The sequence below is a fragment of the Dasypus novemcinctus genome, chromosome 11, assembly GCF_030445035.2.
Source record: "Dasypus novemcinctus isolate mDasNov1 chromosome 11, mDasNov1.1.hap2, whole genome shotgun sequence".
Taxonomy (NCBI): domain Eukaryota; kingdom Metazoa; phylum Chordata; class Mammalia; order Cingulata; family Dasypodidae; genus Dasypus; species Dasypus novemcinctus.
This window is the reverse complement of record NC_080683.1, coordinates 88305674-88320493: the sequence shown is the minus strand read 5'-3', so window position 1 is coordinate 88320493 and position 14820 is coordinate 88305674. Positions and strand designations below refer to the sequence as shown.

The 14820-nt window shown below is 35.9% G+C and overlaps 1 protein-coding gene across 2 annotated transcripts in view; it reads left to right on the top strand.

Moving 5' to 3' along the window:
• Positions 1 to 10: 10 nt before the first annotated feature.
• The window catches only part of TUBE1 (tubulin epsilon 1), a 19680-nt gene continuing 4870 nt past the window's right edge, over positions 11 to 14820 (top strand). The window contains exons 1-9 of one of the 2 annotated variants that reach the window (XM_004455846.4): positions 11 to 144; positions 248 to 321; positions 981 to 1033; positions 4373 to 4430; positions 7345 to 7460; positions 8400 to 8521; positions 10349 to 10536; positions 11152 to 11324; positions 12118 to 12258. In XM_004455846.4, coding sequence (XP_004455903.1) covers positions 120 to 144; positions 248 to 321; positions 981 to 1033; positions 4373 to 4430; positions 7345 to 7460; positions 8400 to 8521; positions 10349 to 10536; positions 11152 to 11324; positions 12118 to 12258 — 950 coding nt within the window. In that variant the 5' untranslated portion in view covers positions 11 to 119. Of the gene's footprint in view, positions 145 to 247; positions 322 to 980; positions 1412 to 4372; positions 4431 to 7344; positions 7461 to 8399; positions 8522 to 10348; positions 10537 to 11151; positions 11325 to 12117; positions 12259 to 14820 lie in introns of those variants that run through there. The other variant, XM_012524211.4, reaches the window with a different exon arrangement.

Below are 14820 nucleotides of genomic sequence, written 5' to 3'. Positions count from 1 at the left end.
CTGGCGGCAGCGGCGTGACTTACGGCTGCCCTGCCCCCTCGAAGAGCTCAGTTGCTGGGCATCGAGAATGCGAAGGTCCGCGCGGGCCGTCTGGTTACCTGGGCTGGCGGCCCAGCAGCATGACCCAGTCGGTGGTCGTGCAGGGTAAGCTGCGTTGGAAGGGTGGGGATCGGGTCGCTACAGAGCCGAACGACCTTATTTCCCGCCTAATGTCTGTTCGCTTTCCTTCTTCCTCCTTCGGCCCCAGTTGGCCAGTGTGGAAACCAGATTGGCTGCTGCTTCTGGGACTTGGCGCTGAGGGAGCACGCCGCGGTCAACCAGGTACCCGCCCCGCGCCGGGTCCCCTCGGCCCCGATGTCCCCCTCGCCTGTCACCGAGGCTCCTCCAACAAACAAGAAATACTCTATTTGAGTTTTTATCTGACCAATATAAGTTCTCTGGCACCTTTATTGTAAAGAAAAAAATACTGCTTTTTAAATGTATGCTGGCGTTAGACAATACACGAAAAGAACATTGGCCGGGGACCTTCGTCTTAACAATTTTCCTAATTCTCAGGGTCCTCATTTGTATCAGCGTTCTTGTGAAGAATGAGATATGCCTCATGTGTGATCAGTGAGATAGTATATGATCAGTGAGATAATGTGTGTGAAGGTACTTTGTAAAATAGGTAACGCTTGTGGCATATTTCTTAAATTAACCAGTCAGCTTTAAAAACAGAGAAAACTCATTTGATGCACCTGCTCTATAGCACCCTCTGCTGCACTTAATCCACAGAATTTATGGCATTTACTCTCCTGTAGGAGGCGATGGGAAGCATCAGGCTCAGTATTTTGTGTTATTTCGTTTTTCTTACTACAACCACATACTAACCATTACAAGTATTGTGGGGTTATTAAAACTGAAAGGATCTCATTGGCCGGGGGGTGGGGGGGTTAAGAGGCAAAACTTTATCAAATGCTATTTGTATATTTTCTTTTTAGAAAGGAATTTATGATGAAGCAATAAGCAACTTCTTTAGAAATGTGGATACCAGGTAAGATAGGATTAAAATCTGTCATGGAGCACAATTAACCTTTTTATGTCAACAGATTTGGAGAGAATTCTTCAAAGGACAATAACAGTAACCTTGAAAAAGTCTCTTTTGTTTTCCTTTTAATCAAATCAACTGAAGTACCAGTTAACCACAGGAAATGTAATGAGCTGAGAATTAATTAGCATAAAGATAATTACACTGCCTGCTGATTACCGCACACCTGGCTGTCCCCACAGCCTGCCATGGTTTCTGGTAACTGATCTTTCCCTTTGCAAAGGCCCTGAGCTAAGGTAGCTCATAAGGTTCCTGTGGACCCCTTGGAGTTCAAGAACCGCAGATTGCTTTCCAGAGCCTAGGGCCTGTGCACCTCCCTCCATGGTAGGTTTCAGGAGTTTGAGGGGAAACTGCCCTGCTGCCCTTGAACTCTGTAGGAGTCCCTTCCTAGGGGCTGCTTCCACTGGGGGGAGGAGAGGGTAGGGATCCAAGATGGGGGAACCTTGGGTTGCAGGAGGTATCAGGAGCTAGAACCCCGTGGAACCTTTTCAGGAAGGGAACCCAGAGTTGTTTTCTCATTATTGAAAGAGTATTTGTTCTCGTTATTCTTTTCTCATTCTGCAGAACAGGACAACAGGTTTCCTTTTTAAGCCATGTTATGGAAGAAAAAACTTTACTGTCTTTTTTCACTTAACCTTGAAATAACGTTTCACTAAAGGAAAGCTGAATTTTTCCCTAAGTGTATCTTTTTTTTTCCCTAAAGATTTATTTTTTATTTCTCTCCCCACCCCAGCCCCCAGTTGTCTGCTCCCTGTGTCCATTCGCTGCGTCTTCTTCTGTGACCACTTCTATCCTTATCAGCGGCACGGGAATCTGTGTCTCTCTTTGTTGCGTCATCTTGTTGTGTCAGCTCTCCGTGTGTGCGGCGCCATTCCTGGGCAGGCTGCACTTTCTTTCACGCAGGGTGGCTCTCCTTACAGGGCACACTACTTGTGCGTGGGGCTCCCCTACACGGGGGACACCCCTGCATGGCACGGCACTCCTTGCGTGCATCAGCTCTGTACATGGGCCAGCCCCACACGAGTCAAGGAGGCCCGGGGTTTGAACCGCAGACCTCCCGTGTGGTAGGCAGATTCCCTATCCATTGGGCCAAGTCCACTTCCCACTAAGTATATCTTGTTAATGCATTTGTTTATGGCAAACTTTTAAAAGAAAAAATGTCATTTACTTTTCTTTATTGTGGTCAGAAATATTTGCTCTATGAAGAGAATGTGCTAAAAAATAGAAAAATAATTGTCAGATTACATTTTTTTAATAGGGGAGTATATCATACTCTTAACTGAAACAGTAGTGTTAAGTTCATGCATTTTCAAAATGCTTCATAAAACTAAACTGGTAGGCTTGAACTGAAAAATATATACTTAATATCAGGCTTTAATCTAATTTAATAAAAATTCCAGTTGTAGTCTGAATTAGTTGGCTGGTTACTTTGAGTCAGTTATCGCCTGGGGAAGACCAGTTATCCCCCACTTCGTTGGTGAATTCCAGAGTCTGTCATGCAGGCTTGAAATTCAGAAACCTTGTTGTTGGCTCCTTGAGAATAGGTACAGTCTTTTCCAGAATAGTCACATTAACCAAACTCAAAGGAAAGAATGGGAGATTAAAAAGCTAAAGTTAATATACTGACAGTGGGAACGATAACTCAAGAAGACCTGATACTCATTTTTCTTCCCAGTCGTTTTATCTTCTCTAGGATATCTACTTAGAAAGCTACATAATAATCAGAAGGTTGATAGGTTACCATGGAAGCAGACTAAGGGAAGTTAATGTCTGTGTCATCTCTATTATATGGAAATTCTTGTCATAAAAACCTCATCTCCTCATGTTTGTAGATTAGAACATCCTCTCCCCTAAATATTAAGAGAGATACTACTCAAGTTTATCTTTGCAATGCTAACCAAATTCCTACCCTAAAGTTCCTTTCTTGATCATCAGTCCTTCACTGACTGTTACATAGTTAGGACTCAGCCTTGGAACTATTCACTGTTAAGGTGGCTTTGCATAACTACAGTCTCATCTACGTTTGCTTTATAATTTAAATTGAAAGCATTCTTATTTCACTAGTATCATGTTTGAGAAAGAGAAGGGATGTAGAATCTTGCTCTTCTTTCCCTGTACCATCAATACATACCACATCTGTACTACAAGTTAGTAAGAATAGTATTTTTCAAATATGAGAACACATCTTCATGTATATTTCTGTGTCTAAGGAAATTACACCTTTTTAATAATGTGGTAGGGAGGAGCGGGTAAACTCAGTGGTTGAGTGTCTGCATTTATGAGGTCCTGGTTCAATCACTGGTATGCCTAAAAACAAAAAAAAAAACTTTAATAATGTAGGAATTTACATATAGCAGGAAGTGGCAAACCTTTTCCTATAAAGGGCAAGAGAATATTTTAGGCTTTGCCTAGCTACTTTGTCACTGTAGCATGCCTGCAGGTATAGATAATAGATAAATGAACAGGCATGGTTGTGTTCCAGTGAAACTTTGGAAAATAGCTGGTCAAAGTTGGCTCAAGGGCTGTAGTTTACCAAACTCTGACCTATAGCATTATCTGTGCTAATTCAGCTTCCTGTCATATGTTCTGGTTTCTTGTGGAATTATATTTATTGACATGTGCCCTGTGTTTAGAGCTTTAGGTGCTTTGATACTTATTTTCAAGACGAAATTTTAAGAATATACTTAGGAACACAATGGTATCTAACTGGTATATCAGTGGATGTACGTTTGGCTGCAGTGGAAAAGCTGAGTATTTGTGGCTTAAGTGATAAAGGTTTCCAGTTCTTTCAAATACAAAGAAATAAGCAACTAGGATGTTCTAGGTTTAGAGAAGTACTTCAAAGAATTAGATACCCTTTCCACCATCCTTATTGTATTGATTTTTTAGTTCCCATGCTTATCACTTCATGACTACAAAATAGCAGCCTCCACACCAGGAATTACATCCATATTCTTGTTCAAGACTGAAAGAAGAGAAAAGATTGCCACCAACGACATCTAATCCTTTTTATATAAAAAAAAGTCCAGCATACCTCACCTTTATCTCTTTAGCTAGAACTGGATTACATGGCCAACCCTAACTACCAAGGAAGCAGGGAAAATAAGAACCTCACATTTTTAGCTTTATGGGAGGTAGGCAAGGGAGGAGGAGGTTGAACAGGGCTGTTGTGTCTGCCTTACTGACCTATAAGCAGCCTGTATAAATGGAAGTTAACTCTTATTACCTGGTAGCACTATTAACCATGAAAGATGTTATGACCTTTTCTCATCTTATATCTTTCAGAGTGGTTGGTGATGGTGGCAGTATTTCCAGGGGGAAAATTTGTTCTTTAAAAGCACGGGTAAGATACATACGTTTGAATTTTTGAATGCATGTGTTTTTAAAATAACTATACTTCTGTGACTATAATGAGAATAAAATTTTAACTTCTCAAAAATTTACTTAAGCCATATTTCATATATATGTAGATAATTGGACATTTGTGTCCACCTGGAACATTAGGGAGGCAATTGTATTACAGTTTGGTATTTTTATCTAAATGTTTCAAGGGAAAAAAGATGTTTACATAAATAACAAAAGAAGCCTTAACTCTAAGGACCTGAAATAATACTAAGGCAGATTAAATTTTCAATTAAATATAATGAAAGACTTATTTGCATCAGGTTTCTACCTCCAAAACAAGTCATGTATCCAGCCACATTATGGTGAATATATACCAATTATTATGTATGGTTTCCTGAATATGAATACTTCAGAGTCCATATGTATAGTATTAATCTCATTCCAACAACAATTATCTTCTGTAATTGATCCTCTACAACTAGTGCCTTTTCCAGATGTTGATCAGTAATGTTTGATTATTGAAAAAAGGGGGGAGGTGCAGTCAAAAAGCAATAGAACTAGCGTAGAAGCTAGAAATGGAGAGGAATAGTCTTGTGGCACCTGGGAACCATCTCCTTATATCTGTGATCTTCCACATTCTTGGAAAACAAAATTTCAGGCAAAGACCATTTGCTTGTAGGCTCTTAGGAGAATTGATTGGCACTTGGTATACTCTGCCATGGGCAAAGGCTGACATCCCAATCTAGATATTAGAGTCCTAGGCTTCTCCCAGTTTGAACCCTTTCCTCCTACCACTTGTGTGAGCAGGATGTGAGGTGAAGGGAATAGTATTAGGAAAGATAGGATTCGTTTGTTCCTGCAGCCTTTGACTTTTGTCCTAGTAAGTATCCTTCTGCTTTCTCTTTTTGATCTTCTGGCATTATGTAACTTTTTACCCCTGAGGAGTCCAGGCTGGTGCTTGGGTCCTTCTTTTGTGGCCACGAACTTAGATTAAAAAGCAAATACTCAACAATTTTTAAACCCTATATTACAATTAGGGGAAAGTTACAAGACCAGAAGGTTATATCACCAAGTGGCTCTGGAAACATTAAATTCTAAAAGAGTTATGATCAGACCTTGGATGCCTAGGTGAGGAGCTCCAAATACTTTCCCAAATTTTAATTAAAGCCACACTAATTTTCAAAAATCAGGTCTGATGTGAGGAAGAAAGGTATGAAAGAAGTATGTATTATGTTAGGGTTTTAAGGCTAAGTGACTGGGAGAGTGATGGTCCTATCAAAACTAACTTCAGGAATGTAAATATCAGTTTTTTGCATACTGATTGCCTTATCAGACTGCAAGGTAATTGAGGGTTTATGGTTTATTATTTTGTGGGTATTTATGTTTAATATTTCCACAGATCATCTCAATAAATTCATATAGGAATGAGGGCTGGTTTTGTTTTTTTAAGTCTTACAGAACTTCTAGTACTACAATTTGTTCTTACAGTGAAGTCCCTCTTATGTGTTTGGTTAGATGTTAAAGTCAGCATTTATGGTGAAAATTGCATACTGTCACCAATATCCTTGGAAATCCATAAAATTGCTTATAGATTGCCTGGTACAACCCTGTGTATGTAAAAATATATGTATAATGATTGCAGTATATAAAATAATACATTTGAAAATATAATTTTACAGGCTTTGTAATGTAATTTAGCTTACATTAGCATACTTAACTCTCACAAATAGTTGAATTAGAATTGAAATGTGCATAAATTGTAACTCCATTGTAACCAGCAGTTTGTAAGTATCAGACTTGACTTGTCTCCCTTCAACTAGATACTAGGACAGAGTTTGGTGGTTCAGAGTGAAGATTCTTCAGCCAGGCTAGCTGGGTTTAAATCTTGAAAGTTATTTGTTGGTTTCCTCATCTGTAAAATGGGGATGATTATGATATCTATGCATAGGACTGTGAGGATTAAATAGGATGTACATTAGCACGTAGCACAGTAGCACAGTAACTGCAGTGGTCACAAGAACCAAAGCCCATAAGCCAAGGACTTCCTCTGTGACACTGAATCAAGAAGTTAGCAGATAGCTTTATGGTATGCCTTAGGTTATTTCAGAATATTTTTTTCAGCTTTGCTTTCTAAATTTATTTATTTTACTTAATCACGTTTCTTCCTCAGTGTAGAAAATATGGAAAGTTAAAAAAAAAAAAAAAAGAGGACAAGGGGAGAGGGCATAATCTACTGCCAAGCAATCCCAGTGTAACATCTGATCATATATCGTCCTAGCCTTTTTTCTGTGTCAGTTTTTCCTTCACAGTTAATTTTATATTGTTTTATATTCTCATTTCCCCTTAGTCCTATAGATTATCTCCTAAATCAGTAAAATTTGTATTACAAAGTGGATTTTGAGGTTACATGGGGGAATGGACCTTGTCTTTCAATCTACTCAGTGCCCTAGCCTTGCTCACTTGAATAGGACAAGTTTTGGCTGTGATTCATAGAGAGCAGCACTGTTGTTCCTAGTGAGCAAGTACGTTATTGTGCCCTGCATTTATTGAGAACTTGCTCTAGTTAAAGTTACCTTCTAGATTTCCAAGACCTTGTTCTCAAGAAATTTACAGGCACACAAGCTCACAAATATTGTTAAACATTCAGCTGCAGAGATTATTAAGTTCCTTTTTTTCCCCCCACTTTACGTTTGGAGTAGGATAAAAGAGTTAAAAATCCAACTCTTAATTAGATTCTGCCTTTCTAGTAAACTGAAATTATTTTTCAGTTTTTAAAAATTCTTAAAAGATTCTGCTTAAAGAATTTGATTAAGCTTAAATTATAAGAAAAATGCAACTTAAATTCTTTTCATTTACAGACTGACTAATTCTAAAGGAAAATATACTGATTAAATTCTCTTTCTCTTTCTCAGGCTGTCTTGATTGACATGGAGGAAGGGGTAGTAAATGAAATTCTGCAGGGACCATTGAAAGATGTATTTGATAGCAAGCAGCTCATCACTGATATTTCTGGCTCAGGGAATAATTGGTAAGAGTATGCTAAGCATAACAATTGAATGTTAACTGGAATATTTTAAAAAGCAATCTTTGCTTCTTTCTAATAGGTTCTGCTGGCATGAAAGCAAATGTTACTTACAACACATAACTCCAGGCCTTTCAGCCCACCATCTTTACCTTAAAAATGAATGCCTTGTATTAAATGATGGTGTTTCACAATGCTTCTAAGCTACCTATATTTACTCTTAACTCCTGGAACATCCTCATTATTTTAAGAAAAAGAGGAATCAGGAAAAATTACTTTTTCAAATTCCTCATTGTAAATTGATCCTTGTATAATATGAAATAATGACAATAGTTATATATAACTTTTTGAGTTATACCTGACTGCACCTTATGGAGAAACTATTCTTACAATGATACTTGCAAATTTGGGCAACAAAAAAGGCTTGCAGAGATATTCTGCATGAATGTCAATTTTCTAATGTGTCATTTTATCTAGTAATATGATATGGCCAATGCTTTTCTTATATTTTAAACCAGAATAGGTTAGTTAAAAAGTTTTTGTTTTCAGTAATATCTTTCCAATTGACCACTTTGTCCTTTTTAATAGTAAAAGCCACTGCAATTCAGAATCTACTTTAAACAAACAAAAAAAAACACTCTGTAACTAAAATCTTATTTTGGTGTATTTGTACCTTAACAGAAAAGGGAAGAGAAGATAAAATTTACAAAAACATAGTTTAGTATCCATTAATGATATATATCTCTTATCAGTATATTTAAAGACTATGTATTTGTTAAATTACATGAGATATTGTAATATGGTTCATTGAGATGAAACTATAGAATTTACTTATTCTAGTAAAAATGCTTTTTCAAAATTTGTATAACCTTTTCATGTAGCTTAGAAATTTTTTAATCAAGAAATAATACAAGGATTTTTAAAAGTACATATTTTTTTTTTCAGGGCTGTAGGTCACAAAGTTTTTGGCAGTCTTTACCGGGAACAAATTTTGGAGAAACTCAGGAAGTCAGCTGAGCACTGTGATTGTTTGCAGTGTTTCTTTATAATACATTCTATGGGAGGAGGTAAAGTTATTTACTTGTTTACCTGTAACAGTGTTAAAGTACAAGTGGGAATTAATTTTGCAGACATTAAGTTTTGTTTCCAAATCGGTGCTTGATAAAGAGAACTATTAAGTACATGTTTGATGTAGGTATATAACAAAAGCTTTTATTTTAAAATTTTGTGAAATTGTGTAACTATTGGCAATTTTTCTTTTAAGTCCTTTTAAAAATCAGAGCTGTGGCTGAACATTTTTTTTCTTCTACCTCTAGTTTCTTTTATAAAATTCCTAGCTACATTTCAGTATATATAAGCTTTACAAGAATGTTTACTTTCTCCTAAGAGCTTGCTTATATGGTCCTGTATTCTCACTAGAATTAAGCATTACTGGCATGTTCATGCGTTTGCTTGCAAAGATCCTCAAGCCTTTTCTTTAACCACCTTCAAACTTTTCTCATTTTCTAGTAGAAAGAATAAAAGAAATCCTTACAGTCAACTCCTTTAAGTCCTTGTTTGCCATGGTAAATAATCTGTTTGAACTGGAAATAAATGATCTACAGTACTGTCTTCCCCAGAAGTCTATACGTTGGAACTAGAGTGTTTTACTTCTCTATTCCATGAACTAGAAACAAGTTATAATTTGGTCATTTCAAAATAGAATTAGCCAATATTTTTTAAAATGCCAAACAAATTCTTTTCTCCAAACCGAGATTAAGAGTTTATATTCAGCAGGTTGAGTATAATTGATTTTCATACATATCTATTATTCAGTGTCAGCAGTTCTGATATTTGCCCTTTTTTTTTTAAAGATTTATTATTATTTATTTACTCCCCCCTCCCCGTTATCTGCTCTCTATCCATTCACTGTATGTTTTCCTGTTTCCATTTGTATTCTCATCAGGTGGCACTGAAGTTCTGGGTTCCTTTTTTTTTGTTGTTGCATCACCTTGCCATGTCAGCTCTCCGTGTGTATGGCACCACCACTGGGCAGGCTGAAGTTTCACATGGGGCGGCTCTCCTTGCACAGGGGTCACTCTTTCGCAGGGGCATCATTCCTTGCATGCAGCAGCACTGTGCGTGAGCCAGCTCACCACGAGCCAGGAGGCCCTGGGTATCAAACCCTTGGACCTCCTATATGGTAGGCAGATGCTCTGTTGAGCCATATCCACTTCTCATAATTGACATTTAACTATGCCTTTAGAAGACTACCATAATCATTAAAGTAAGAAATACAGCTTCTCTGAAAACCCCAGCTTAGATTAATACAATGCTGTATTAATTTTTAGTCCTTAAAATATTTTGAATTTATGTATTTGTAACTCTGCATGTCAGGAAGTTATCTTTAATGGAATTCTTAAAGTTTGTGCTTTAAAATAGTAACAAAGTTTCATAGTTGAAAATGTTGTAAATTCAATGTAGTTATGCTTAATTTTAAACAATTTAAACTCAGTGTTTAAGTTGCTTAGTGTCATAATGTTCTTTCTCTGTCAAGATATGTTTTGTTTTGTTTTTTTTTAAGTTGTTTACTATCAAGTAAAGACTGAATACTGTCTTAGTTGAATTTTTCACTCCAATCACTTCTTCTGGCATCATATAAATTAAACTTCAGTGTGAAAAAGAGAAATACAGAAAGCCCTTCCCACCTCATTGTCAGAGCCAGAGATAGAATTCAGGATTTTAAGCCTTAATTACATTACTTAATAATATAGAATCACAGGAATAAATTGAATTATAAATCTTTAATACACATTTCTACAAATCAAACATACAATCCAAATTCCCAAACAATTGCCTCGTTATTATATTCTAAATCATTTGTTCTGTTATTTTTCTAAAATGTTTATCCTTAGGAACAGGATCTGGACTTGGCACATTTCTTTTAAAGGTGCTTGAGGATGAATTCCCAGAAGTATACAGATTTGTTACTTCTGTTTATCCTTCCAGAGAGGATGATGTCATAACATCACCTTATAATAGCATCTTGGCAATGAAGGAACTTAGTGAGCATGCAGACTGTGTGTTGCCCATTGACAATCAAGTAAGAAATTAACATTGTAATTTATGGACAATTTTCATATACATTCAGCCTTATTATGCTTATGTTTATAAGCATTCCCTTCTTTTCACTTTTTTTTTTATCCTCCCCCCCTTGTGGCTTTTTGCATGCTGTCTGCGCACTGTGTCCATTTGCTGTACGTTCTTCTGTGTCTGTATTTATTTATTTTATTTCCCCTCCCCCCTTGCAGCTTTTTGCTGTCTGCACTCTGTCTATTCACTGTGCGCTCTTCTGTGTTTTTTTTTTTTGCTTGTCTCCCTTTTTTTGTTGCGTCACCTTGCTGAGTCAGCTGTCTGCAGCACTTGCAGGCCAGGTGGTGCTCCACAGTGCCTGCAGATCGGGCGGTGTTCCGCAGCACAGCAAGCCTGCCTTCACAAGGAGGCCCCAGGATGCGAACCCAGGGCCTCCCATATGGTAGATGGGAGCCCAACTGATTGAGCCACAGCTGCTTCCCCTCTTTTCTTCACTTTTTAGCCTTCCCATGTAAAAGAAAAGATAGTTTAAATTGTTTTTCTCTTCTGGCCTTCCTAGTAGAATCCTTTCTATTTATATATCTGCTCATCCTAATAGCTTCTCTCCTAATATTTTTCCTCAAAGTCTTTATTTGACATCATTAGCAAAATTGACCTCATGGTGAATTCTGGAAAATTGGGTACAACTGTGAAGCCCAAGAGTTTGATTACTTCAAATGCTGGATCTTTTAAAAAGCACAAGAAGCCCTTTGATGCAATGAACAATATTGTGGCAAATTTACTACTCAACCTAACAAGGTAAGGGTATTAATGGCATACCTGAGGATAGTGTGTAATTCTCACTATGTTTTTTAAAATGTTCTGCTTACTCAAGCAGTAGCATTTTTAAGTTATTCTAGTTTTAGGAGCTTGTTTGTTTTTTCCTAACCTTGAACTTACCAGAATTTTAATTTCTGTGACTCCAAAGCATCATTTCCCAGCATATATTAAATATTAATAGGTGTTAAATGATAAAGTTTTGTGGTTGATAAATTTGAGAAACACTTGGTTAAATAAAATTAAACTTTTTTTTTTTGCAGTGGAATGTCTTTAATATTTTGAAAAAGCTAATCAATATTTCCTCATTAGCTACTCCAAAAGATTTCCTTAACTTTGGTCTAAAAGATTGCTTTGGCATTATTGTATTCCAGATTATAGAGATAGAAACTATTCAGCAAACCCTTGAGGAATTTAGTAAACTTTCTAGAATAACTAAATTATTACTGACCTCTATGTGTTCTTAACACAGTATAAAATCTGTTTTACATAGGATATTTTTTGTGTGTGTAATGAGCAACTATAATAGTAAATTGGTTACACTTTAGGTAATCCAGAAGTAAGAATTGCTATAGGTGTTGTATGTTATATTTCATCTTTATACATAACTATTTGTGATATAAGTTTCACAAATAGTTTTAAAAAGAGAGCATATATACTTTACTGAATAACAGTTAACAAAAGTATTTGAAAAAATGCTTTCTGAATAAATCAAACTACATTCAAAGTATATACTTTAAAATTAAAGTTTTCTTTATTGGTTTAATATTTTTAGCTCAGCGAGGTTTGAAGGGTCTCTTAACATGGACCTTAATGAAATCAGCATGAATTTAGTTCCTTTTCCTCAACTTCATTATCTTGTGTCAAGTCTCACACCTCTGTATACACTGGCAGATGTTAATGTTCCTCCTCGAAGGTAAGATGTACTTTCATTTCAATTTTTTGAGAATTTGAATTATTTTGAAAAATATTTTAAGAGAAGTTTATCCTAAACTCTAGGGTTTTTTTTTTCCATTACATTTTTATACATCTTATTTGGAAGAAGTTTATAAAATACAGTTGATGACAGCAATTTTTCCATTGGATCAAAGTACCTATAAAAGAAGTCATTTAAAAATTCCAATATTAAACTAATTGAAATTAAATTTAAGGATTACATTTTTAGGCTAACGAAAGTTAACAAAGATGTAATGTTTAGTTAAGAAGATTCAGAGACTTGAATCTGAATCCCCATTCTATTGCTTATTAGCTACAAGACCTTGAGCAAGTGACTTAGATGTTTCACCTTAGTTTTCTCATCTGTACAAAGAGGTTCAGAGTATCTACCTCAATATAGATGAAGAGTTTTAAAGCTCTTATCACTGTCCCAGCACCATGGAAGGCTTATAGATTTACTCTCTATGGTAGCTATTATATATCATTCTTGTTTCCTAACTGCTTGTCACTGTTTTTTGTTTTTTTTTTTTTTTGCATAAAACAAATATCAGTTTACTTAACAACAACAACAAAAAATGTGTAGTTTTGAGAGATAGAGTATACACAGTGATGAGCCTGAAAAATTCATACTGGTATTCACAGTTGGCTGAAGGAAAAGGTCCTATCAAACTGTAAAGGGAGAGTATTTAAATGAGAAAGTGAAAACTACATTAAAGATTCTTTTTAGAGTTAAATGTTGGCAAGATCACAGTTCTGTCTGTCCTGTAGGAATGTCATACGTGATATAGATACATTTGTTTGTACCAGTGGCAAATAACTAGTTGCACCAACTGGTACAGGGGATTTCACTTCTGCTTTGGGGTACTGCTGACCTGATTATTTAGAAAACTTAATTCCTGGTTTAAAATAAATCTTATTATTATAACAATTATTATTATAACTGTTTCTAAATTAAGTAAAAGAATTCACCATCATAAGTTTCTACTGAGTTTGCTGTGGATTTTGGAGCTAGATCTAATTTCAGTCTCACTCTGCCACTGCCTTTGTGATCTTGGATAAGTTACTTAAACCTTGTCTATAGCAAGGGATGAAAATCACCTAATCTTAGTGTTGTTGTGAAACAAGTTAAGCAGTTTGCACAGTGTGTAGAACATGGTAATCATTCATGAAATGTTCACTGTTAAAATCAGCCCAGCATATTAAAATTTCATATATTTAAGTGAATTGTATGTCTTTAATGGGACACGTAGAATGTAAATTTGTGCTAAACTCTCTACTGTACAATAGTTATAATTCATAGTTTTTTAAAATTTTTATTGAAGTTTATCATTCATACATGAACATACATAGACAATAAGTGTATAGTAAAAGTTGTGAATTTACTAAACAAACATACATAACATTATACAGGGGTCTCATACATCACCACTCCACTAACACCTTGCACTGTTTCACAGTTGTTACCAATTATGAAAGAATATCATCAAAATATTACTATTAACTATAGTCCATTTCTTAAATGTGATGTATCTTCCCCCATCCTCCCTATTATTATTTTTAATATATTTTTATTATAGAAGCTGTGAACTTAACAAAACAATCATGCACATGTGTAGAATTCCTATACAACACTCCTTCACCACACCATGATGGAACATTTGTTATTGATTATGAGATAGTATCATTTGACTATTACCCCAGCCATGGTCTATAGCATACATTTGGCACACTTTTTCCATTCTACCCTATTATCAACACAGTATATCTTTGGCATTGATGGAAGAATATTACAGTACAGCTGTTAACCACAGTCCATAGGTCACACCAATTGTATTTTCCCCATGCTTCTCCACATTCCCACCACCCTACAATAGTGATGTACATCCACTCCAGATGTACAGCACTCACAGAAGGACCCTCTTGATCTGTACCATCAACCACAATTCACATCCCCCTCTTGGTTCGTTGTGTTATTCAGTCCCTAGATTATTCTCTAGTTTTCTTTAAATTGATACTTACATCCCTAGTCTACCCTCCTCAGCCACAATCCCATTTATAAACCAGCTGCTACTAATTATAATGTGTTACCATCAGTTCTATCCATTTTCACACTTTTACAGTCAAATTAATTAAATCTTCTGCATACATTAAACACCATTATTCCTTCGAAGCCCTCCTATTTCCTAATAACCTGTACTCTACATTTTAACTCCATGCGTTTATTTTTCTTTTTTAGTTCATATTAATGAGTCCGTGCAATATTTGTCCTTTTATGTTACTTCACTTAACATGATGTCTTCAAGATTCATCCATGTTATCGTATGTGTCCCACTTTCATTTCTTCTTACTGCAGCATGGTATTCCATTGTATGTATTGACCACATTTTGTTTATCTGTTCATTGATTGATGGACACTTGGGTTGTTTCCATCTTTTGGCAATTTTATCTAATTCATATCTTTTTATGTTTGAAGTTCTTAAAAAAGACAATGGAGTTTCTAATTAAATTCAGTGTAAGGAAAACATACTTTGTCTACATCCTT